Source organism: Eleginops maclovinus, chromosome 9 (assembly GCF_036324505.1).
Source record: "Eleginops maclovinus isolate JMC-PN-2008 ecotype Puerto Natales chromosome 9, JC_Emac_rtc_rv5, whole genome shotgun sequence".
NCBI lineage: Eukaryota > Metazoa > Chordata > Actinopteri > Perciformes > Eleginopidae > Eleginops > Eleginops maclovinus.
Genome location: NC_086357.1, coordinates 27,490,875 through 27,517,338, shown reverse-complemented (window position 1 = coordinate 27,517,338; position 26,464 = coordinate 27,490,875). Strand labels below are relative to the sequence as shown.

At 43.8% G+C, this 26,464-nt stretch overlaps 1 protein-coding gene across 1 annotated transcript in view; it reads left to right on the top strand.

Moving 5' to 3' along the window:
• cyfip1 (cytoplasmic FMR1 interacting protein 1) overlaps positions 1–26,464 on the top strand; it is a 41,220-nt gene that overhangs the window by 505 nt on the left and 14,251 nt on the right. The window contains exons 2-17 of the mRNA XM_063891169.1: positions 5,366–5,486; positions 5,792–5,881; positions 7,755–7,832; positions 14,491–14,592; positions 14,680–14,861; positions 15,609–15,705; positions 16,881–17,009; positions 17,095–17,199; positions 18,371–18,462; positions 18,561–18,678; positions 20,162–20,284; positions 20,515–20,640; positions 21,125–21,291; positions 21,404–21,551; positions 22,848–23,001; positions 24,017–24,173. Coding sequence (XP_063747239.1) covers positions 5,370–5,486; positions 5,792–5,881; positions 7,755–7,832; positions 14,491–14,592; positions 14,680–14,861; positions 15,609–15,705; positions 16,881–17,009; positions 17,095–17,199; positions 18,371–18,462; positions 18,561–18,678; positions 20,162–20,284; positions 20,515–20,640; positions 21,125–21,291; positions 21,404–21,551; positions 22,848–23,001; positions 24,017–24,173 — 1,985 coding nt within the window. The 5' untranslated portion in view covers positions 5,366–5,369. The remainder of the gene's footprint in view (positions 1–5,365; positions 5,487–5,791; positions 5,882–7,754; positions 7,833–14,490; positions 14,593–14,679; positions 14,862–15,608; positions 15,706–16,880; positions 17,010–17,094; positions 17,200–18,370; positions 18,463–18,560; positions 18,679–20,161; positions 20,285–20,514; positions 20,641–21,124; positions 21,292–21,403; positions 21,552–22,847; positions 23,002–24,016; positions 24,174–26,464) is intronic.

Here is a 26,464-nt window from a genome sequence, read left to right as displayed (position 1 = left end):
ATAAGGAGTGTGTTGTGAGTTGGAGGTGAGAGTTATGTGTGTCCATGAGTTTTTGGCAAAGAAAGTAAAAGTTCTACATTATGAATTAAGCTGATTCACTTCCAGAGTGAGTTTGAAGCGACACTAAATGAGGGTTTATCCTCCTTTTAATTTGACTTTTGTTTGATCCTTTGAGATTGACTGTATTCGAGGACAGTGTTGTGTTCAGGAACCAGACAGTATTCCACACCCTGCTGGCGTTGCATTCACTGGCCAGCCTAAATACCAGTTCACTTCAGGCTTTTCATCAGTTTGAACTTTTTACGTTATAAGAATATTTAGGAAACATGTTTGCTTTATTTGACACAATCGTGCATGTTTTTTCACATTGTCAGATAGACAATAATACTAACAATTGTTGGCATCATTTTTATAAGGAATGTAGCAGATATTTCACTCATTAAATGAATAATAAAAAAGATAATTAATGGGAAAATATTGATTAAAAACATATAAATACTTAAATAACTATGTGCACAGAATTCACTACAATATATTTTATTTATCAGGAGCTCAAAGAGGCTTTACACAGGGAAGTAAAGAAGTAGAATTTAAATCGAGCAATAAAACCACATTTATCACAAGGACATTAAAAGCTGGTCGAGAGAGGTGAGTTAGGTCAGTGTTTTTATGGTGGGGTGGGGCTGGGTCCATAGGGGCTTGGCCTGGGGACTGGAAGGTCACCAGTTCAAGTCCCCGAAAGACCTAGTGCCACCGTGGTGTCCCTGAGCAAGACACTGGTTACCTACACTGCTCCCCGGGCGCCGTACATAATGGCAGCCCACTGCTCCTAACACTAGGATGGGTCAAATGCAGAGACCGCATTTCGTTGTCCTAGTACTTGTACTCTGTGCAATGACAATAAAGTTGAATCTTCATCTTCATTAAAAGCTGGTCGAGAGAGGTGAGTTAGGTCAGTGTTTTTAGGGGGGGGGGGAGGTCAGTCCAGTCTCTGATGTGCTGTGGGAGTGAGTGAATATATTGCACACATACAATTAAATATAAACAACATCCCATAAATGCAACATCATTATATTTGATCTACTGGTTGCAGCTTTTCGTGCAGAATGATATTTCCACTTCAGATTAAACTGCTGCTTCCAGTTTCCCTCCAACCTGTGAGAGGAGCGCTCTTTAAAGAGGAGACTGTGAAGTGTAGCTGTCAGTGTATAAGGTAAGGGATAAGGACACAAGGAAAGGAAGGAAGGAAGGAGGATGAAGCGCAACGATAGCGAAACCACATGTGTTTTAATCTCGCCGCGCTTCTTCCGGTGGTTACACGTCTTCGTCAAAGATGCTGCTTAACCAATTCAACATAACGTCAGGTGTTCGGGTTATACCTCAGCGGTGAAGCCACTGAAACTGCTTCTGGATTTCTATTTTTCACTTAATCATTTGTCAGATGGCATGCATGGGGTTAAGTGTACAAGGCGTGGTTTGTTATTCTAATTTCATTTTTTGGGGATTTTTTAACCTTTTTTTTGCAATCTTCAGCTTTTGTTGACGTTCTGAACGCTTGCAGTATTCTTACAGTCGGAAAATCCCTTTGCATTTACACACGAGTCCCAAGATTAAGCCATGGGAGGAAAAGGAACATGTAATGTATGGTTGAGGCTGCATGTGGTTTAGGATTTGTGTTCTGATGTGTTGTTATACGTTTATTTGAGACAATGCATCATGAAGTGCATATTTTTGCAGTTGTTTGTGTCTGTTCGGGGTCAGACTGTGCGCTCCGTGGTAGCTGTGCGTCTCTCTGTCTCTTTGTGGTAATTTTTCCTTCCTTTTTTAGTTGTTGAGCATCTTTTTATAATTTACTTCATATATTTGTGTCTCATTTCTGTCATTCAGTGTTCTTTTACACCCTTTTTTGATCATTCTGTTCATTGGTTTTATTTCTCCATTGTAAATGCTTCTTTTTTCAAGCGTTGGGAAAGTTTTTGTGCTTTTGTGGCGATGTAGTGTGTCTTTGTTCATCTTCTTTAGGTGTCTGTGGTTATTTTACGTCTCTACTTCAGAATCAGACGCAGAATCCCTTTATTCATCCCACAGAGGGGACATTTTCCTTTGTTACAGCAAAAAAGAGCCAAAGACAGCTTAATGTTACAAACAGATATACAACAATTACACCATTTTAGAGAAGACACAAAAACAGACCTCAGAAACCGCTCTGAGGTCTAGCAGCCAGGTAAATATTGCACAGTTATTAACTATATATATATATATGTTGCACATTATTTGGTTGCTATCTTCCTGTTTTAGTGACATCTTGCAGGGGAAAGCCCTTAGACCTCTGACACATTTGGCCCCTGGGTTTACTAATTCACCACAGGCTGTTTTTGGTTCCCTGAGAATACTGTGAACTATTTGAGACTTACGAGAGGCTTTGTCATAAATCTGTTTGTATGCGTTGCCTTTGGAAACGTAGAGATTGTTTTGCGTCGATAAGAAAGGGTTGACAGTGGTGTGATATCCTGCAGAAGAAGGTTTTCACACCTCAGAGCAGAGAGCATCCTCCAGAGAGTCACTGTGGTCGGAGGGTTTCACTCAGATATTCAGTTTGTTTTGAATGTTGTTTAAAGAGTCCTCTCCTGCTGATGTTCAGGTGTATATCAGTCTGTAGTGTCTCTACTTTAAAGAGTCCTCTCCTGCTGATGTTCAGGTGTATATCAGTATGTAGTGTCTCTACTTTAAAGAGTCCTCTCCTGTTGATGTTCAGCTGTATATCAGTATGTAGAGTCTCTACTTTAAAGAGTCCTCTCCTGCTGATGTTCAGGTGTATATCAGTATGTAGTGTCTCTACTTTAAAGAGTCCTCTCCTGCTGATGTTCAGGTGTATATCAGTATGTAGTGTCTCTACTTTAAAGAGTCCTCTCCTGCTGATGTTCAGGTGTATATCAGTATGTAGCGTCTCTACTTTAAAGAGTCCTCTCCTGCTGATGTTCAGGTGTATATCAGTATGTAGCGTCTCTACTTTAAAGAGTCCTCTCCTGCTGATGTTCAGGTGTATATCAGTATGTAGTGTCTCTACTTTAAAGAGTCCTCTCCTGCTGATGTTCAGGTGTATATCAGTATGTAGTGTCTCTACTTTAAAGAGTCCTCTCTGCTGTGTTTCAGCCTGTAAACATATGTAGCGTTTAGTGAAAGAGTCCTTCCCTGTGTCGTGTATTATCAGTGTATGTCTCTATTTGGTCCCTGGCCGCATCGTTACTGGGTCTAAGCTATTAGTGTGTCACTTTAAGAGGGAGTACACCCGCTGAGTCCGGTATAGATGATACCCTATTTAAAGCAGCCTCCGCGTGTTCCTTTCTCATTTGGTCTTATAAAGAGTCACGCATCTCAGCTGCAGTTTATATCAGTAGTAGTGTCTCTACTTTAAAGAGTCCTCTCCTGCTGATGTTCAGGTGTATATCAGTATGTAGAGTCTCTACTTTAAAGAGTCCTCTCCTGCTGATGTTCAGGTGTATATCAGTATGTAGCGTCTCTACTTTAAAGAGTCCTCCTCCCTGTGATTTCCCAAACACCTGAGGAGCTTAGGGGAAATATTCCTGGTTGTATTCTCCCGGCTGCTCTGCCCTCGGCCCGGCACACCTCGTTACCTGCGGCCCTCTAAGCTCCTTACGGTGTGATTACAGACGGAGGAACACCCGCTGAGAAGCTTGATAGATGAACCCTTTTATAAGCAGCGCGTCCTTTCTAATTTGTCTTATAAGAGCAGACGCATCTACAGGCTGCAGCTTAAAAATGAACCGTGCTCTGAAGACACGCACGCAGCTTCCCCCTTTCTAAATTATGCAAAGTGTTTGACCTCAAGGGCTCAATGATGTCGCTGACAGGACTTCAAAGCTCCTAAATGTCGCTCTGTATGAGTGTTTCAGTGAAGCAGGACGGTGTGTTGACTTTCAGTTGTTCTCTGAGTTAAAGTCACATGATTCAAACTTCCCCTTTTTTTTATCGCCGACTCTTAATGATTTGCCGTCTGACCCAAAAGAAGAAGAATAAGAAGACAAAGACGAAGAAGAAGAAGAAGAAGAAGAAGAAGAAGAAGAAGGCCTTCGTCTGAATAATTACAGACACAGAGATCGCTCTTCCATCTGACTTCCTTCCCTCTTTAAAACAACACAACGCCTATTTGTATCCCCTCCGCTGAGCTCCGTTACTCTGCTGTCTGTTTCATTTTGCACGTCTATTCACAGGGTTTAAAGGTGCAGTCTGTCTCAGATAAAGACCAGACTGCTCGAATATTATATGCTATAAATAGAATCATATTTCAGTGGTGTTTGCGTAGGATAACTACCAGCGCTGAAGTCCGAAAAGTCAACATTTTTAAAGCCTTTAAACGTATACAGTTGTTTTAATTGACTCGTTGCTGCTGTGACACACTTTTTGATTTGGTCTTTATGTTTTGTTACTGATATAAAGAACAGTTCACACACTTTTCTCCGAATAAACACTCTCACATTGAAGCCTAAAGTCACGGCTTGTTGCTCATAATGATTTTAATCCACATCTGACGTGACACAGGACACCATCAGGCTTTTTAACGTCATATTTTATGATGTTCTTAAACCTAAAAGATTCAAATAAAATCCTGAAAATAAATCCATTATCAATGAATGTGGTTTTTATTTCAAAACTAAATATCTGTCTTTGGAGAAAAATGAAAATGTGGTTCATGACGGAATATTTGATCAACAATGGCAGCAAAATACAAAATAGATTCAGAAACGTTTTGTTTTTAGTTGACGTTTTGATTGAGAGGTCATTTCTCCATTTCAATTATCACGCAAAATAAAAATCAATATTTCTGAGAATAGATTAAAAAACTACATTTCCCATGATGCAGTGGGGCTTTGCTGAAATGGTTCCCACATCTCTCCCTCCTGTCAGTTGTTTATCAGCTCCTGATGTCCTTCACTGACCTGTGTGTGTGTGTGTGTGTGTGTGTGTGTGTGTGTGTGTGTGTGTGTGTGTGTGTGTGTGTGTGTGTGTGTGTGTGTGTGTGTGTGTGTGTGTGTGTGTGTGTGTGTGTGTGTGTGTGTGTGTGTGTGTGTGTGTGTGTGTGTGTGTGTGTGTGTGTGTGTGTGTGTGATTATTCAGACTCTGTACCCCCCCCCCCACACAGGCTTTGTGTTTCTGTCGATTCTGATTGCAAACAGTGTTTTGATTGTCCGCTGTCAGCAGAGAGAGAGTGCAAACAGCAGCAGAGTGTGAACAGGACGAGGGTTTCTCTCTGGGGGGCACTGGGGAGGGGGGGGGGGTATGCTTTAATATCAACCTATCACTGCCCAACTTTCCCCAAACTAAACCCCCTGTCCCCCCCCCACAGCGTCATGGCGTCCACGGTGACCCTGGAGGACGCGCTCTCTAACGTGGATCTGCTGGAGGAGCTGCCGCTGCCGGACCAGCAGCCATGCATCGAGCCGCTGCCGGCCTCCGTCATGTTCCAGGTCTGCGCGCACACACTCACACACACACACACTGACGCAATAATACACACACACACATTTTTACAGTTGTTCCGAACATGAAGACGTTTCATTTGCTGCTGTTACGTAACGTATGAGAAAGTAAATAACAAAAGGATAATTAGGATAAAGGACGGTCATGAACGTAGATTTACTCACAAGAGCAGAGCAGCATGAACATCTGGACACGTTTACAGCTGATGTATAATATGAGTCCCTACTGTGATACCTGCAGCAGACACTCTGACTCTCTCTGACTCTCTTCTGGTTTCTGCCTCACTCCACAGCCGAACTTCAACACCAACTTTGAGGACCGAAATGCGTTCGTCACCGGCATCGCCCGGTACATCGAGCAGGCCACCGTTCATTCCAGCATGGTACACACACCTCTCCTCAACCCCCTGTCTAGATAGAACTGGAGGATGAAACCCTCTTTATTGTCACACACATGCACACATGGTCCTCTGCATTTAACCCATCCTAGTACTAGGAGCAGTGGGCAGCTATTGTGCAGCGCCCGGGGAGCAATGGGGAGGGGGGATTGGAGGTGTCCGGTGCCTTGCTCAAGGGCAGCGCAGCAGGGCCTCCTAGGAGGTGAACTGGGACCTCTCCCAGTAGCAGTCCACTTCCATATTTCAAGTCTGTTCGGGGACTTGAACCGGCGACCTTACGATTCCCAGTCCAAGCCCCTACTGACTGATCCACTGCTGGACCTGAGCCACTGCTGGACTGTCTCTTCTGGTTTACAGGGAATACATTTACCAAAACAAGAAAGGAAATACCCACTAAAGCTTTCTTTAACATCTGACTGATCACCTTTTAAACTAGCAGGTATCGCAGTGAAACTTCCCCAGTGATAATTTACAGGAACTAGTGTAGAGAAACAAGTCCTCAAACCATAAACGTGTGTTTGACAGAGAGGATTGTCTGCTAACTAAACCGGTCTCTACCGCCTACAAGCGGTACCAAACACGCCTTCAATTAATTTCTTGTAGATGTGAAACCTCAACTTGTGGCTTAACTGGATTAAGTTTCATATCAGAAATCTGCTAAAGGAAAGAGTCCAAAGAGCTAGAATGACAGGTTTTAAATTCGACCTGCAATGATTTGTCGACTGAGAAGAAAATATTTGTCCACTATTTTGATAAGTGATTAATTGCTTGAGTACATACTGATGCAGGGGATCAGTAAGACAAAACAGACTTGCTGCAGAAGCAAAAAGGCAATGCAACAATACAAGACAAATGCAAATGAGGCATCATCTTAATAAATAGGCAGTGAGTTCTGTACATTTCCAGAACTGAAACGGTCTCTAGCTTGCACTGATTTGCACAAAGAAGCTTGCAGGACCACCGGAATGCTCCTGCAAAATAAAGCTAAAGGACTACATATCATTCACCCTGCAGTAAAGTAGAGTTAGCACCTATTTTTATTAGTGCTTTACTCCCAGTGTCAGATCCCTGTAGCGGCAGGACAGTCAGACACACTCAGAAAGGTTTAGTTTTGAGCCGGAGAACATTTGGAGGAACCTTTCTCTGACCGGGTATTTGGATCATCTGGTTACAGAACAGCATAAAGGAGCTTTGTGTGGGATCAGTGAGGGGTGATTGCTCTGAATCAAACGGCTCTCTGTGTGACACTGCAGACCACACACCATTATTAAAGACTCGGGAAAGCTGTGTGTGTTTGTGTCGGGACTTTTCTAAATATTTGATCCACGTTAAAAAGATTTCATGCAACTTGTTAAACTCCTAACAGGATTGTCTTTCAGGGTACATAGTAGGCTCAGTTTAAAGCTAAGGATGCTAAATACCGCTCCAAAATCAGGCTTTATTTCTAATATATTCACAGCACACTTTAATTAACGTGGAATGTTTGAGGAATTCCGGTCAATTAAACCGCGTGAATCAATTAACCCGCGGATTGCTGCAACAATTTACGAGATATCAAATGCATAGACGCCAAAACACAATCTGTCTATTACAGATTTATGACTCAAACATCTTGACACACAGAGCAATTATTCTTCAGAGTCCCAGCTCTTCAGTGTGGAAAATACTGAAGAGCTCCTGTCTCCCTCTGAGAACGGGTCTGTGGGGGGAGTGGAAGAGGTCCAAAACTGGACATGAGCTCCAATGCAAAGTGGAGAAAGTTGCAGAAAAAAGGTTTGCAGGTTAAAACATTACGCGCTGATATAGTGATCCTAATAACTCTGTATGTGTGTGTGTGTGTGTGTGTGTGTGTGAACAGAACGTGATGCTGGAGGAGGGGCAGGAGTACGCCATCATGCTGTACACCTGGAGGAGCTGCTCCCGCGCCATCCCTCAGGTAAAACCCCTGACTGTCAACATGCAGACCTATTAATCAGATCATCAATCTCTCTGATCACTCGTGGACTCATGTCTGTCATTATGACGCAGTAATGCATGTTTTGGTTGATTGTGTAATACTCCAGCATTAATACTGTGTTGTGAATTTATTTGTTAGGAAGAGAATTTATTTAGAACAGATGATTTAAAAGGAATAGTTAAAAGCAACATTTAATAAGTTAGTCAATTTATAAGTAAGTGTTAAGAATAACAGTTCATGTTTCAGATATGGGATTAGATTAAAAAGGGACTTTAGGTCATTTAAGTTGGGATATACTTAGGAAATGGACTTGAAATGGACTTCATTACCCATGGGACATTGTGCGTGTTACGTCACATACGCAGTGTTGTAGGTCGTACAGCGGCCATTGTTTTATGTTGTTAAGGATGCTGACAATTCAAGCCAACCACTCGCTGTAAATATGTTAAGTTCTTTATTTTAGTAAACATCTGAAATGAACGGACGTCTCCCTTCGTTATTTTAGTAGCCATCAACATTAGTTCAGAACATTTTGGTGCCGAAACCCGGGAATTAGAACGAGATGGCTGACGACCCGGCTGAAGAGAGACCACTTGTAGCGGAGCAAGGAGAAAGGGCGAGAAGGAAACGTCGGACGATTCGTAGCTCCACTACGCGAGTGATCAACCAGATTGATGTTGAACTGCGAAAGGAAGACCAACAGAGGGATCTCAACCGTGTGCGGGAGATGTTAGCTGTATTGTCGACAAAGGAGGACACTTTGCGCGAGCTTGACAACATAGTGGAGGAACACACTTCACTGGAAGATGTGGAGGCGGAGATTGAACTCGCAGAAGATTACAGAGACCGCCTCATTGAGGTAAAGACGCGTGCTCACCGAGTGATCAGCGAGACTGTGAGTAACCCCCCGCCTACTCGGCAAAGTGATGCTAGTACTGCAAATAGACAGACAGTGAGACTGCCAAAATTACAAATTGACAAGTTCAACGGAGATGTAAGCTTATGGCAGGAATTTTGGAGCCAGTATGAGACTGCTATTCATAACAACAGTGCACTCTGCAAGAAAGAGAAGTTTACCTACCTGAAAACGTATCTTACTGGAACAGCTGCAAAGTCAGTAGCAGGGCTCACACTGACAGACAGTAATTATGATGCTGCAATCGAATTACTTCAAAAAAGATTTGGAAGGAAAGATCTCATTGTAAATGCACATATGTCAAAGCTACTGAATCTCACTCCTGTAAAGAGATCATCTGATGTCACTGCCTTAAGACAGCTGTATGATGAATGTGAAGTTCAAACCAGAAGCCTACAATCATTAGGAGTGGTATCAGACACCTATGGTGGAATGTTATGCCCAATATTGCTCCAGATGATGCCAGATGACATGGCTCTTGAATACAGCCGTCAAAGAGGTGACAATGATGAGTGGAAAGTGGACAATGTGCTTAAATTCCTCCAGACAGAGGTTCAGACCCGAGAGAGAACTGTACAGATGAAGAAATCATTTAATCAGAGAGAAAGCCAGTTCACTAATAAATTCAGCAGCAAATCACATTCAGCTAGTGACATGAAAATAAAGAAACCAAATATGACATCTGCAGCTGCGCTACACATTACTGAACAGAAAGTCAACAATTGCTTGTTTTGTGATAGTGCTGAACACAAATCCGAGAAATGTCCAGACCACGATGTGCCAGCACGCAAAGAAAAACTGAAAAGGCTAGGCAGGTGCTTTGTGTGTCTGGGATCCAAACACATTGCTAAGTTTTGCAAGACGAAGGGTGTGTCATGTGCCACATGTGGTGGCAGGCATCATGCAGCCGTGTGTGAGAAAAATCTGGCACCCCCACCTGATGTGTCAACCAACACAGACACACTTGTAAGCTCAGTAATTCCTAAAGCAGAGAACACAGTGCTGTTACAGACCACCAAGGCATGGGCCGTAGGGCCCACAAGCAGGAAGATGGTCCGCTGCCTGCTAGATGGAGGCAGTCAGGGGAGTTTTGTGCATGAGAATGTAGTGAAGGAGCTACAGCTACCTGTTACCAGACAAGGAACGCTTACTCTTCACACATTTGGCTCCTCTGCTCCAACAACGGTGAGTCGCAACATAGTGAAGCTCAGCTTGGAGAATGTGTGGGATAAGCAGAAGAGAATTGAGATAGAAGCTGTTGTGACCCCACAAGTGTGCACAGCACTGATGAGGGTTCCAGGTGAACACATACAGAAAGAGATGAAAAGAAGAGGTCTCCAATTAGCTGACTGTGATGGAGATTACAAACCAGAACTTTCTGTGCTAATTGGCTCTGATTATTACTGGCAGATAGTGTCTGGCCGAGTGGAAAGACTGACCAAGAGCCTAGTGGCACTAGAGAGCACATTTGGATGGGCAGTGCAAGGCCCAATGGCAGTGTCCAGCATGACGGAGTCAACATGCATGAACATACTGCTCAGCAACGATGCACAGATGGACAAACAACTGCATGCGTTCTGGGAGCTCGAGTCCCTGGGCATCACAAGTGAGAAGCCTGAGAGCCCAGAGGATGCGGAAGCATTGCAGCGGTTTGAAGAAACCTCCATTCTCAAGGACGGGCGTTACCAAGTGGAGTTGCCATGGCGACAAGATCATCCACCACTTAAAGACAACTACCGCATAGCCAAAAAGAGACTGGAGAGTTTGAAAAGGAAACTGAGCAAAGATGTCACTCTGTACAGCAGATACAACGAAGTCGTGGAAGACTACCTAAAGCAAGGAATGGCTGAGGAGGTGCCAAAGGAGCGTGCATCACCGCAAGACACTCAGACATACTACTTACCCCATCATGCTGTACTGAGGGAAGACAAGGCGACAACAAAACTGCGAGTCGTATTCGATGCTTCATCTCACGAAGATGGAAGTCCCTCACTGAACGACTGTCTCTTAACCGGCCCCAATCTGAATCCAGATCTGATGAGTGTTTTGATCAAGTTTAGACTGCATGAAGTTGCTTATATGGCAGACATCAAGAAAGCATTTCTGCAGATTTCACTCACAGAAAGAGATCGGGACGCCGTGAGATTCCTGTGGTTCACAGGTCCACCAACACTGGACAAGGACATGAAGCTGCGCATGCTCAGAATGACGAGGGTGGTGTTTGGAGCTTCGTCAAGCCCATTCCTACTCGCAGCCACCATTAGGAAGCATCTAAGACAGTACGAATCAGAACACCCAAAGGTGGTAGGAATCATCAGCTCCTCACTGTATGTCGATGACTTTATTTCAAGTTCAAGTGAGGTGACAGAGGCCTATACAGTGACAAAAACGGCCAAGAACATAATGTCTGAAGCAGGCATGGAGCTATGCAAATGGATGACGAGCTCTGCTGAGCTCAAAGAGAAATGGCAGGAGAGCTCGATGGATTGCGTTGCTCAGCCAGAACCACACGGGTCCATTCTCAAGGTGCTGGGCTTGGTGTGGAGACCGGCCACTGATGACTTCGTGTTCGACCTCAGAGGGCTGCTGGATATCCTGAAGGATAGAGAAAACACAAAACGAAGTGTTCTGCAGTCTTCTGCTCGAATCTTTGACCCATTGGGATTCTTGACACCCTTCACAATTAGGATCAAGATCATGTTCCAAGAGATGTGGGAGAGAGGGCTCCAGTGGGATGAGGAGCTGCCACCCGACATGACAAAGAAGTGGCAACAGTGGTGTTCAGAGCTCCCTCAACTGCATGAGGTGTCAATCCCACGATGGTACAAAACGCATATGCCACAGCAGAACAACCAAGAGCTAAAGCTGCATGTATTCTGTGATTCGAGCGAAAGAGCTTACAGTGCAGTCGCTTACATCGAAGGAAAAACAAGGGAAGGAGAAGTGACCATAAGCCTGGTTGCATCCAAGTCAAGAGTGGCCCCGCTTAAAAGAATGACTCTGCCACGCCTGGAGCTGATGGGTGCCGTGATAGCAGCCAGGTTGGGGGACACACTCATGAAAGCGCTGCAGCTAGACAAGACACAACTCAGACTGTGGACAGATTCAATGATAGTTCTGCACTGGATCTGCGGCTCTGCTCATAGGTGGAAACAGTTCGTAGCGAATAGAGTCACAGAAATCCAGACCCTAACCGACCCACAGTCCTGGTCTCACTGCAAGGGGAAACTTAACCCAGCCGACCTTCCCACCAGAGGCCTAAATGTACAGGACCTGAAGCAGAGCACATTGTGGTGGAAAGGACCTTATGTTCTAATGACAGCTGATCACTCACAGAGTACTCAGGAAGATGTTCAGGAAGAGGAGGTCGGATCTGAACTCCGATCCAAATACCAGATTACAGTACAGGCTGTTCAGCAAGAGCCAGACTTCCTAAGTCCTGTCTTATGTCTAGAGAAGTACAGCAAACTAAAAAGAGTGTTCCGAGTGACAGCCTGGATCAAGAGATTCATCACCAACGCACGCTCAAGATCTAAGGTGAGCGGTGAACTGACAGCGGAAGAGCTGAATGAAGCAGAAAAATATTGGACGAAGGTGACTCAAAGAGAAAGTTTCTGCTCCGAAATGGATCTGCTGATAGCAGGGAAATGCCCCAACACTGACTCCAGGATACGGGAGCTCAAACCATTTCTGGATGAAGACGCATTGCTTAGTGTTGGAGGACGGCTACAGCATTCAGATCTCTCTTACAGAGAAAAACACCCCTGGATTTTGCCCAGCAAACACAAATACACAGAGATGGTGGTGCAGAATCAACATGAGCAAATATGCCATGCAGGTGTACAAGACACTTTAGTGCAGACAAGAGAGAAATATTGGATTCTTAAGGCAAGGCAGATAGTGAGGAAGGTGGTGTCCGGATGTGTACTTTGCAGGAAATTCAAAGCAAGGCCTGGGCAACAGACTACTGCACCGTTGCCAAGGGACAGGATAACAGAATCACCACCATTCGAAGTTACCGGTGTGGACTTTGCCGGGCCACTCTATGTGAAGATACAGAGCTCAATGACAAAGGCGTACATAGCACTTTTCACGTGTGCTGTGACCAGAGCGATCCACTTAGAGTTAGTCTCAGACATGTCCACGGAACACTTCTTACTAGCTCTGAAACGATTCATCTCCAGAAGAGGATTATGCAAGGTGATCTATTCAGATAATGCCAAGACGTTCAAGAGGGCAGATCAAGATCTAAAGGAGCTCTGGCAACGAATTAAAGATCCACAACTACGAGAGTTCTTCTCAGAGAAGGGCATCACCTGGCGGTTCATCGCTGAAAGAGCAGCCTGGTGGGGCGGATTTTGGGAGCGGCTTGTTAGATCAGTCAAAATCATTCTCAGAAAGGTGCTTGGCAAAGCTAAACTCAACTTTGGAGAGATGTGCACCATGCTGACCGAAGCTGAAGCCGTAATAAACTCAAGGCCGCTCACGTATGTGTCCAATGATGTGGATGAGCCAGAACCACTGACCCCTGCCCACTTCTTGGTGGGTCAGAGACTGACTTGCTTGCCTCCTAAGTCATTTCCAGGTGAGATCAACCGTCCAACAGCCAACAAGGAGGAGATGACCAAGAGGTGGCGCTACAGACAACGACTCGTGACCAACTTCTGGAACCGCTGGCAGAAGGAATATCTGTTGGATCTGAAGTCGGCCCGTCGCTGTGACACCCCACAGCCTTCTTCGCTGAAGGTTGGCGATGTTGCGCTCATCGGAGAAGACAACGCCCCAAGGCAGAGCTGGAAGCTGGGGAAGATCGAAGAGCTGTTTCCTGGTCGTGATGGCCTTGTGAGGTCATGTGCAGTTCGCACTAGCACAGGGACTGTTCTGCGGAGGCCCATCCAGCTTCTGTATCCGTTGGAAATAGTATAAAAAGTAGTTTATGGGGGGGAGGATGTTGTGAATTTATTTGTTAGGAAGAGAATTTATTTAGAACAGATGATTTAAAAGGAATAGTTAAAAGCAACATTTAATAAGTTAGTCAATTTATAAGTAAGTGTTAAGAATAACAGTTCATGTTTCAGATATGGGATTAGATTAAAAAGGGACTTTAGGTCATTTAAGTTGGGATATACTTAGGAAATGGACTTGAAATGGACTTCATTACCCATGGGACATTGTGCGTGTTACGTCACATACGCAGTGTTGTAGGTCGTACAGCGGCCATTGTTTTATGTTGTTAAGGATGCTGACAATTCAAGCCAACCACTCGCTGTAAATATGTTAAGTTCTTTATTTTAGTAAACATCTGAAATGAACGGACGTCTCCCTTCGTTATTTTAGTAGCCATCAACATTAGTTCAGAACATACTGTGTTTGTGTTTTAATGAGGAACTTTTCTCTCAGTTGTTTTAATTATGAAGCTTCATTTTCCTACATTACATCAGGATTGGTCTCTTTTAATTAAGCAGAAATCTTCACGTATGAGAGGCTGAGTCAGCATGTTCTCTGATTATCTTTCAGTGTTTGTGCTTACCGATAAGGGGAATTAATATTTGCAGCTGTAGCTTAGTTGCGATGTGACTTTCAGCTCTGTGTTTGGAGCATTTGAAGCTCATAAAGAAAGTAACCTAGAGATGATCTCAGTGAGGGAATGGAGAAATATGCAAAAGCTTCGTGAGGTTTCACGTGTGTCTTATCGATGCCTCCGGTGTGTTTGTGTCTCAGGTGAAATGCAACGAGCAGCCGAACAGGGTGGAGATCTACGAGAAGACGGTGGAGGTGCTGGAGCCGGAGGTCACCAAGCTGATGAATTTCATGTACTTCCAGGTGAGTTCAAACCCCCCCCACCTGCAGAGACTCCTCCTCTTTGTCACAGAAACACTGACCCGTTATCTCCTCCTCTCTGTCCTCCAGCGCACGGCCATCGACCGTTTCTGCGGAGAGGTGCGTCGCCTCTGCCACACGGAGCGCCGGAAGGACTTTGTCTCCGAGGCGTACCTGCTGACGCTCGGGAAGTTCATCAACATGTTCGCCGTGCTGGACGAGCTGAAGAACATGAAGTGCAGCGTGAAGAACGACCACTCCGCCTACAAGCGGTACGAAATCACGCCTGCAATTCAGTTCATTCCCATCCTCTCAGAGACCTCCACGCTGCTTGTTCAATCACCGGGAAGCAGTTCGGTTTCATTGGGAGGGAAATGTTGAAGTGAAACCTCAACTAGTGGCTTCTGCTTCTCATAGTTAACAGGATTAAGTTTCATATCAGAAATCTGCTGAAGGAAAGAGTCCAACAGAGCTGGAATGAATATTTTCAATTAGACCTGCTATGATTTGTCGACTGAGAGGAAAATGTGTCAACCTTTTTGTTAATTCATTAATTGCTGAAGTTAATTGTCATGCAAAACTTATATGGCAAAAGGCAATGCAACAAAGCAAGAGAAATGCATTTACTGTTGGTGCAGGTGAGGCATCACAGTAGGACTAAATCTGAATGAAATCTATTGCTCTCTGTCCCTAAACGAGTCTTGCTTCCATCAGAGGATGCTCTCTTAAATCCCTCCTGCCTTCATTATTCCCGCATTTAAGGAACATTAAAGTTAACCTGCACCCTGAAGCTTCATTGAGAGCACTAGAGGGCAGCATTGCTCAGCATTTCTGGATAATAAAGTGATAACGATGGACAGAAAAGTGAGTCGGTGTTCCAGGAATATATTGGAGTTAAGAGATTTACATTTATAAAAACCCAAATGGAATATTCTCCCCTGGTTGACTGACAGCAGAACGATTCCCTAGTATCTGTAATTTCATTTATTAAAACCAATATGTGTCTCTTCCTCCTGCAGAGCTGCTCAGTTCCTCAGAAAGATGTCGGAGCCCTCCTCCATCCAGGAGTCTCAGAACCTGTCCATGTTCCTGGCCAACCACAACAAAATCACCCAGGTGCTTCACACACACACACACACACACACACACACACACACACACACACACACACACACACACACACACACACACACACACACACACACACACACACACACACACACACCACATCCTGTTGTTTCTACAATACGTTTGATTCAAAACCTCTTTCTGCAGACGGTTTGGTTGCAGGCTGCCGATCCCGGTCAGAAAGGGCAAAAAAAACAGCAGCACTGAATTTAATTTGTGAGGTGTCGTGAATATGTTTTCATACATGAAGCCTCCCTACAAAACTCCCCTTCTTACGGTTTCCAGGCGTGTCTTGCCTTTTTAAATGCATTTAAAGCAGACATAAAAGAGGCAAGACAATGCATTCAGGACAGAGTGCGAAGAAACGATGAATAAAATAAGAACTAGAAACGAGTCGAACGTCAGGATAGACTTTCTTTGCAAGATTTCAGTGAAATTGATTTTAATTGATTAATCCACTACTCATTATTTCATCTCTAAAATACATTTTAATATTAATGCACATCATCCTTAATGCTTGTTTGGAACCAATGGTTAAATGACTCAAGGGAAAACATCTGAAACCCAGCCTCCTCATAATATGTCTCATTTCTTTAACATTTCTGAAATGCATTTAAAGCAGACACAAAAGTCTTCAAAAATAAAATGCTTTTAGGTCAAAGTGAGAAGAAACACGTTAAAATCACAACTGAATACGATTTGAACAGAATAGACTTTTCTTTGCAAGATCTCAGTGCATTTCTTATTGATTTTGACATGTTTGAAACCACAGAGTATAGAGAAAACAAACGTACAGTAAATAAAAAAGTATGGAAGGAGCACACAAACAGTGTTCAAATTCTACTGTTACAGACTCATTTTGGTTGTGCGTACCTTGCAAAGTGATGTTATAATTAACTTACCTACATGCCTTAACATGCACTAAAAACTCCACACGTTGTCAGAGGCCTTCCCATCCCCAATAATGATCTTACCTGGACTCAGAGTCCTTCCTCCTGTCCTTTCCTTAAACCAGATTTAAAATCCCGTTCAGATTTTTAAGACTACGGTAAGTTAAGGTCAGCAAAATATAGACCCCTTAAACACAGTGTGAGTTTGAGTCTAATGTTTCCTTTTGAATCTAATATGTTTATTTGTTTCCTACTCCCCCGTATTGTCTGCAGTCCCTGCAGCAGCAGCTGGAGGTGATCAACGGCTACGAGGAGCTGCTGGCCGACATCGTGAACCTGTGTGTGGATTACTACGAGAACAAGATGTACCTCACCCCCAACGAGAAGCACATGCTGCTCAAGGTGAGTCCAGCTGTCAGGAGGGTGGAGTCATGGAGGTGAAGTGTACTCGTACTAATTTACCTTCCTCCTCCTCTTCCTCCTCCAGGTGATGGGGTTCGGTCTGTACCTGATGGACGGGAACAGCAGCAACATCTACAAGCTGGACGCCAAGAAGAGAATCAACCTGACCAAGATCGACAAGTTCTTCAAGGTATGGAAGTGGAAACGATATGTCAAACATAGAAAAGCACACACCGTTTAATCCTGGATTCTGGAAAGTATTTGTAGAACGTCGTCCCTTTTTCATTACTTTCTTTCAGGGTCAATTCAAGTTGTTCAAGGCCATTTTTAAAAAAGTATGTAATGAAGTGCATTTGAATAATCCCTAAACCTGAAAATATTGTGTCAGTATAAACACAGGTTGAATAAAAACGCTGATGTCTTAAACTCTTGTGAATCTGCAGCCTGGCTGTAGAAAAGGCTCCAGAGTTGTGTTGGTGTTCAGCACTTTCAGTTGTTGGGTGTAGATGATGAGGGGGGGAGGGGCTAGCTCACGTGTTTTGTGTGACGTGGCACTAGGTCAGACGGTGGCCATTACAAGTAGTTGCGGGAAGGTTTCGGGATGCCGTGTGGTGTTGTTGTGGGTAAATGACGGAAGACCACACACACACACACACACACACACACACACACACACACACACACACACACACACACACACACACACACAAACCATTAAGAGACATAATAAAGAAGGTCAAGCATCATCTCAGCTCCTCATTTCTGGACACTGGACCTTTGGCCTTAAGTGGTGTTCTGGCCGACACACCGCGGTGAACCTAGTGATAAACTAGAGAACTAGTGCCAACACTGAGTTACCTTTAACTCTCCACCTCACTGGTAGATGAAGGAGCAGAGCAGATCCGGGACTTGCAGGGGAGTAAGAAGTACTCAGAGGTTTTACTCGAGTACAGGTAGGAATATCATATCTCTCTCGTGATAATAAAACGGATGTGCAGAACTTCATCCAGCTCAGGAGAAAATCATTCATTAAAAGTTGTGTTTTTACCTGCATCTGCAACATTTAGTAATGGAAGAAGAACTCAGATAATCCACTTCAGTGTAAGTAACGATACCGCAGAAGGACTCCGTTAAAAGTCCTACAGATATTGGCTTCAAAATCAATGTACAGTACCTTCAGTGTGGAAGGACTAAAGTCCTGTTAGGATCTGCAGCCTGGTGGATGAAGGAGCAGATGGGACATGGGACGTGGATCCTGTTGCAATCCTTCTGAAGCATTTCTGAAGGGGACACAAACAAAGCAAGCACTTGCACATACCATAATGTGTGTGTGTGTGTGTGTGTGTGTTGTTTGTTTGCAGCAACTCCAGGTGGTGCCTCTGTTCGGGGACATGCAGATCGAGTTGTCCCGCTACATCAAGACCAGCGCTCACTTTGAGGAGAACAAATCCAGGTGAGAGGAGGAAGCTGCCTGTGAGTACTCAGGATTTGTCTTCAGTGTTTGAGTGTCTCACATCCTTCTATTACCCCCCCCCCCCCCCTCCCCCCCAGGTGGACGTGCACCTCCATCTCCAGCAGCCCTCAGTACAACATCTGTGAGCAGATGATCCAGATCAGAGAGGACCACATGCGCTTCATCTCAGAGCTCGCCCGCTACAGCAACAGTGAGGTCAGTCTGCAGGCATTCGGGGCGGTGGGTGGGGGGTGTGGTGTACACAGTGAGAGGATATTCAGGGGGGGGTTTACAGAGAGGGACAGGAGTGGTTAGATTGGAACTAATGGTTAAATCACTCCAGAGAAGACGACTGAAATCCCCCTGCCTCCACATAATATGTGTTGGCAGATTTCTTATATTTGAACAACAACAACACACACACACACACACACACACACACACACACACACACACACACACACACACACACACACAACTTGCACTAAAACTACATAGCATACATATAAAATGAAATAGACACACTGAGGAAGCTGTTGACTTTCCCCTCAGATATTTGGACTTTAGAAAATACCTAAAGTGTGTTGTGTTGTTTTTATGTTCGATGAAACACGTCCACCTCTCGCTGACTTTACATATTGCCGCTGCTGCATTTAATCAACCCTCTGAGGTATTACCACGCCTCTAAATTTCACAGGACAGTATTTATGTTTTACTCCGTTTAATTGCTTTTCCAAATTGAGATTTCGGCGTAGAACACGAATCAAGAGCTCATAAAATAGGGCCTACTGTTTAAAACAAGGCAAACAAGTAGAGCTGAAAGTTGTTAATTGATACAGTCAATTAATTATAATAGAACCATTGTAGTAGCACCCGGAGGTAACGGACAGGAAAATATGAGGAGCTGTTTTTTCTCTGTAATTATTGTGAATATTTGGTGTTAATTTGAGGTATGCACAAAGGTCCCTTATTCTACTATGTTTGAACAATACATTACAGAGCCATATCTATACTAAAGCTGCCTCTGAAGTGTTCAGGGGGCTTCATGATCCCCCAGATATACGCAGAGTAGAAAATATATAAAGTGTGTTCATGCCTTCAGAAAGGTCAGGACTCAGAAGGAGAAAATAGATGCGTCCACTCTGCTGTAAGAACTGCGTTCCATTAAAAACAGCAGCTTCTTGAACTTGAATATCTTCTTCATTCAGAGAAATATTCAGGTCTGCTCCATTTAACAGCTTCAGCTCATTTACAAAGTGAGTTTTTGTATAGAAAGCAAGACATTTTATTCACAGTGACTCGACTTGATTAATTGGTTTGTGTAATCTTTGAGTAAAGACCTCTTCAGATGCTGCTTTTACGCCTCTTTCCTGTGTTTTGTATCATATTAAAGTGAGTTTTTTTTGGACATTTTCCCCTATTTTCTGACCTTTCATAGACCAAACCATAAATCTTGATAATAACCGGTGAATAATTGACACTAGTTGCACCTTTAGTTGATTCAAAGCTAATCAAAAGCAGCTAATATCCAGTGTTTGTTTGAATTGTCCGGCACTTTTTCAATGAAGTCATTAGTAAGTCAGCTGACCAGAAGCCAAGTGAAGGATCTGGTGGATTAAACCATCTTGCTGCAGATGCTGCTCCTGTTCTCTGGATGTCTCTGCGTGCATCAGTGTTCTTATTCTCCGCGTCCCTGCAGGTGGTGACGGGCTCCGGGCGGCAGGAGTCCCAGAAGACGGACTCGGAGTACAGGAAGCTGTTCGATCTGGCTCTGCAGGGCATGCAGCTGCTGTCCCAGTGGAGCGCGCACGTCATGGAAGTGGTGAGGAATCACACAGCCCTGCAGGACAAGCGCTTTATTACATACAGTTTTATTCGTTATCACTTATCGAGTTTCAATAACCTCTTTACACACCATCTGGTTAGTGCATCTGGTTAGTGCATCTGGTTAGTGCATCTGGTTAGTGCATCTGGTTAGTGCAAACTGTGTGTTTTTGGCTAATTTCTCTCTTATTGTATAAAATACTAAGTAGACGCTCTGCCTCTCCTCAGTACTCCTGGAAGCTCGTCCATCCCACCGACAAATACTCCAACAAGGAGTGTCCCGACAACGCCGAGGAGTACGAGAGAGCCACGAGGTACAACTACAGCTGCGAGGAGAAGTTCGCTCTGGTGGAGGTCAGTCGCACACACACACACACACACACACACACACACACACACACACACACACACACACACACACACACACACACACACACACACACACACACACACACACACACACTCTCACTCACACACACTCACACACACACACACACACACACACACACACACACACACACACTCACACTCTCTCACTCACACACACTCACACTCTCTCACTCACACACACACACTCTCACTCACACACTCACACACACACACACACACACACACACACACACACACACACACACACACACACACACACACACACACACTCACACTCTCTCACTCACACACACTCACACTCTCACTCACACACACTCACACACTCACTCTCACAAACACACACACACTCTCTCACACACACACTCTCTCTCACACACACAGCAGTCATTTAGCTCAGTGATTCACACACTGATGATGTGTCTCCCCCACCTCTCGGTTCTGTGTGCAGGTGATGGCGATGATCAAGGGTCTGCAGGTGCTGATGGGCCGCATGGAGAGCGTGTTCAATCATGCCATCAGACACACCATCTACTCCATGCTGCAGGACTTCTCCCAGGTGACGCTCAGAGACCCGCTGCGGCAGGCCATCAAGAAGAAGAAGAACGTCATCCAGAGGTATTCCTCACAGAGCTGGGGAAGGGCTACTCGTGTGCTTTTAGTTAAGTAGCAGTAAATACCAGAGTCCAAAGGTACTTCAGTCCAACGATGCCCCCCCCTCTGTCCTCAGCGTCCTGCAGGCCATCAGGAAGACGGTGTGTGATTGGGAGGCGGGCCGCGAGCCGCACAACGACCCGGCCCTGCGCGGAGAGAAGGATCCAAAGGGAGGCTTCGACATCAAGGTCCCCCGCAGAGCTGTCGGCCCCTCCAGCACCCAGGTGGGACCCCCCCCCCCCAGCCCCCGCCCTCTGGTTATAAAGACTCTCTTTAAAGGGAGAGTCCTGATGTAGCTTCTCCAGAGTCATTCCAAATCTATATCAGTTTATTTTTGCTATTTTTTAGAATATTTTCACAGGATCTTTTTTTTCACACATACCCTGCGATATATGTTCTTTAGGTGTCTAAAATCCACAGCAGTACGAAAAACACTTAAAGAAATGTAAAAATACTTGGTTTTCCGGTCATATCGTCTCAGTCCTGAACAGTTATTGTGGACAAAGCATCCTCCGTTACCTCACAGATTAATCAGCTCAGACCCCCCCGAGTGCTAATCTGTTTCCAGGTGCACGACGACAAATCCAAGCGCGTCGATCACCTGCTGGGTTTTATCTCCCGCACATAATCTGATCTCATTCAGAGAGCGTGACGGAGGGGAACCAGAGCAGATAAATACAATCAGTTACATTTCCTCGTTAATGTTCTGCTTTTAATGAGAGGATATCCAGCGTCGTGACGGAGGAAACAGAGCAGGGAGAGGAGCTGTAACCAGGTTAAGATGTGCAGGGTGTGTGCAGGTGATGGAGATGGTTTATTATGAGGAAGATACGCTTTATTGTTTCTGATTATCAGGAGAAGGATGGTATTTATATTCCTCAGTTTTGCTCCTCTCAATATTCTGCTCAAATAAAACATAAATAATTGTTCAGTATTTTAATAAATGGAATACATCTCCACATATTTGCATGCAAACAAACACTCAAGATGTATGATAATGTGCCTTTAGCTCTGTAGAATATACTATAGTAGTAGTAGGGTTCACTTCTAAAGCACCAGACGATTTAAAGAGCTTTAGATGAAGCAGAGACACATTAAAGAAAGACATTTAAATGCATTTAAAGCCGTCGTTAAAAAGCCACAGGACTAAAAAACAATAATAAATCAAGCTTAAATAAAATAATGCACTTAAAATCCAAGAGTAAAGTTAAAGTGCAGGGTAAGACATGAATGGTTATTTCACTTCATTAAAAGCAGCGGCGAAAAAACAGGGATTTAAAAGCAGTCAGAGTTTCAGTGGAGCTGCTGTTTGTGTTTGTTCCAGATATAATATAACGCTGCTCCTCCATATAGTACGACATATGTATATATACTGTGTGTGTGTGTGTGTGTGTGTGTGTGTGTGTGTGTGTGTGTGTGTGTGTGTGTGTGTGTGTGTGTGTGTGTGTGTGTGTGTGTGTGTGTGTGTGTGTGTGTGTGTGTGTGTGTGTGTGTGTGTGTGTGTGTGTGTGTGTGCGCAGCTGTACATGGTGAGGACCATGCTGGAGTCTCTGATCGCGGATAAGAGCGGCTCCAAGAAGACGCTGCGCAGCGGCCTGGAGGGCCCCACCATCCTGGACATCGAGAAGTTCCACCGCGAGTCGTTCTTCTTCACGCACCTGCTCAACTTCAGCGGTGAGGAACGGGACCAGTTCCAGGACTGGGCTTTATAAAAACTGCTGGGAGAGATTAGTAACAACACAGCTCTGGAGATTAACGCAAACAGAACAGAGGCGATAGTTTTAGGCGTCTGGAAAACAGCTGATCAGATTTCGGCCACTTTGTGATGTCACTGTTTTTTGGGGTTGTGCAATCATTAGCCAATAACCAATCAAGGTAAGCCCCGCCCACCTTACCACCTGGATCTCCTCCTAGAGCACCATTGTGTTTTTTTAAACCAATCACCTCTCAGAGGGGCGTGGCCAGCAGCAGCTCGTTAGCATTTAAAGCTACAGACACAGAATCAGCTCTTTAGGTACCGGGCTGAAACAGAGGGGGTTAAGGGATGATCTGTTTGGTGTTTCAGCCAATCAGAGACAGGCTCTGGATATATCTGAGGCCTGGAATATATTGTGGAGAAAGAAGATCTAGTAGGGGACTTTTTTAAGGTCAAAACGTCTCCTCAAATACTCAAAAAGCTCTTGTTTTTCTGGTAAACTCCTCCCAGGGATTTGAGCCTTTGCAGACCGTTTACATGCACTAAAACCTATAGAACACACTACAGGACAGGGAACACCCCACAAAGCAGAAAGGGGACCCTTTTAAATAGGAAAATAAGCAGAAAAATGGAGTTGGTGTCTTCTTTGAACATTTTTAGAACATCCTGTCTCGTAGTGTTTTTGTATTTAGACTCCGAACCTTTGAAACAGATTTTGAATTGAAGTGTCACAGTGACTCAGCGCTTTGATGGACACTTATACGCCCACAGGAGCAAACTGTGGCTGTCATTAACAGCTGTTAATAAAGGAGAGGAGCAGAACACTTTGTCCCTGTTGCATCATGGGGGATTAAACTGTTTACTCTAGTCATGAATCAATGCTCTTCCCCTCAGACTTGTCCTTTCTGATCATGCAAAGGGAGCTGCTGTGATTGCATGAATCATTTCAGCCTCACGATGTATTATGGTATGTTGTCTTGCGTGCTCCTGCAGAGACCCTGCAGATGTGCTGCGATCTCTCCCAGCTCTGGTTCAGGGAGTTCTTCCTGGAGCTCACCATGGGCCGCCGGATCCAGTTCCCCATCGAGATGTCCATGCCCTGGATCCTCACCGACCACATCCTGGAGACCAAGGAGGCGTCCATGATGGAGTAAGAACTCTGCGTGTCTGCACAGGAGACGTTTGAGACACGTGTTATGTCCCACACAGCTGAAATGCATTCATATCTTGATCAAACCTATTAGCATATTAGCGGTGAAGCTGCTGTCCCACCAACATGCCTTTTTGCCACGTCAGACGTCCAAATCTGTCACAAATTGTACCCAGATTTCAAGAAAATGTGCCCCAAAAAAAAGCTAAGTTGTGCTTCTTTACATCCACTACAGTTCTAGGATAATAAGGAGTTTGTTCAAAGGTGGAAAACCATAAGACTATTGCCGAATAAGAAGCCAGTTGAAGCTCAGATGGAAAATATAATCAGATACTTTGAGGTATTATTATTTCTATATCTAAGTAAGATCTGTTTGGGGTCAGGAGGAGACGCCCTGACGCCTAACTCGAAGCTCGTTCACAAATAAATGTGTTGATTGGCTCCAAATGGGAATGCAAATAAGGTTTTAAAACCTGCTTTGTTTCCTATATTGAACAACACATTCTCCTCAACATATTTAATGCTTTTATTTTGGCGGGACAGATTCTAAGTGTTGGACAGATGCAACTTCCCTGCTTGTTTTTGTTTCTCTTCCTATTTTACATTTTTTTAAAGAGACCTTGGTTCAAACCGCCCTAAAAATGGGTTAATGTTTTGATGTTTTAAATCTCACGGCAGGATTATGTGGAGGCAGGTTTCATAATAATCCTTTAAGCACAACAACTGGCATCAATCAGCGTGCTGTAATTCCTCTGTTCTCCCAAACCGCTTCAAATTGTAATTTAGCAGCCCAGATGTTTACTGATGATGTTCAAATACTTATGAAGTTTTACTGTTTCATTCACGTTCATTTAATGACGAGTAAAGTAGAAGTACTCAGATCTTGTACTTGAGTAAAGTAGAAGTACTCAGATCTTGTACTTGAGTAAAGTAGAAGTACTCAGATCTTGTACTTGAGTAAAGTAGAAGTACTCAGATCTTGTACTTGAGTAAAGTAGAAGTACTCAGATCTTGTACTTGAGTAAAGTAGAAGTACTCAGATCTTGTACTTGAGTAAAGTAGAAGTACTCAGGTCTTGTACTTGAGTAAAGTAGAAGTACTCAGATCTTGTACTTGAGTAAAGTAGAAGTACTCAGATCTTGTACTTGAGTAAAGTAGAAGTACTCAGGTCTTGTACTTGAGTAAAGTAGAAGTACTCAGGTCTTGTACTTGAGTAAAGTAGAAGTACTCAGGTCTTGTACTTGAGTAAAGTAGAAGTACTCAGATCTTGTACTTGAGTAAAGTAGAAGTACTCAGGTCTTGTACTTGAGTAAAGTAGAAGTACTCAGGTCTTGTACTTGAGTAAAGTAGAAGTACTAAGATCTTGTACTTGAGTAAAGTAGAAGTACTCAGATCTTGTACTTGAGTAAAGTAGAAGTACTCAGGTCTTGTACTTGAGTAAAGTAGAAGTACTCAGATCTTGTACTTGAGTAAAGTAGAAGTACTCAGGTCTTGTACTTGAGTAAAGTAGAAGTACTAAGATCTTGTACTTGAGTAAAGTAGAAGTACTCAGATCTTGTACTTGAGTAAAGTAGAAGTACTCAGATCTTGTACTTGAGTAAAGTAGAAGTACTCAGATCTTGTACTTGAGTAAAGTAGAAGTACTCAGATCTTGTACTTGAGTAAAGTAGAAGTACTCAGATCTTGTACTTGAGTAAAGTAGAAGTACTCAGGTCTTGTACTTGAGTAAAGTAGAAGTACTCAGGTCTTGTACTTGAGTAAAGCAGAAGTACTCAGATCTTGTACTTGAGTAAAGTAGAAGTACTCAGATCTTGTACTTGAGTAAAGTAGAAGTACTCAGGTCCTGTACTTGAGTAAAGTAGAAGTACTCAGATCTTGTACTTGAGTAAAGTAGAAGTACTCAGGTCCTGTACTTGAGTAAAGTAGAAGTACTCAGATCTTGTACTTGAGTAAAGTAGAAGTACTCAGGTCTTGTACTTGAGTAAAGCAGAAGTACTCAGATCTTGTACTTGAGTAAAGTAGAAGTACTCAGATCTTGTACTTGAGTAAAGTAGAAGTACTCAGGTCTTGTACTTGAGTAAAGTAGAAGTACTCAGATCTTGTACTTGAGTAAAGTAGAAGTACTCAGGTCTTGTACTTGAGTAAAGTAGAAGTACTCAGGTCTTGTTCTTGAGTAAAGTAGAAGTACTCAGATCTTGTTCTTGAGTAAAGTAGAAGTACTCAGATCTTGTTCTTGAGTAAAGTAGAAGTACTCAGATCTTGTTCTTGAGTAAAGTAGAAGTACTCAGGTC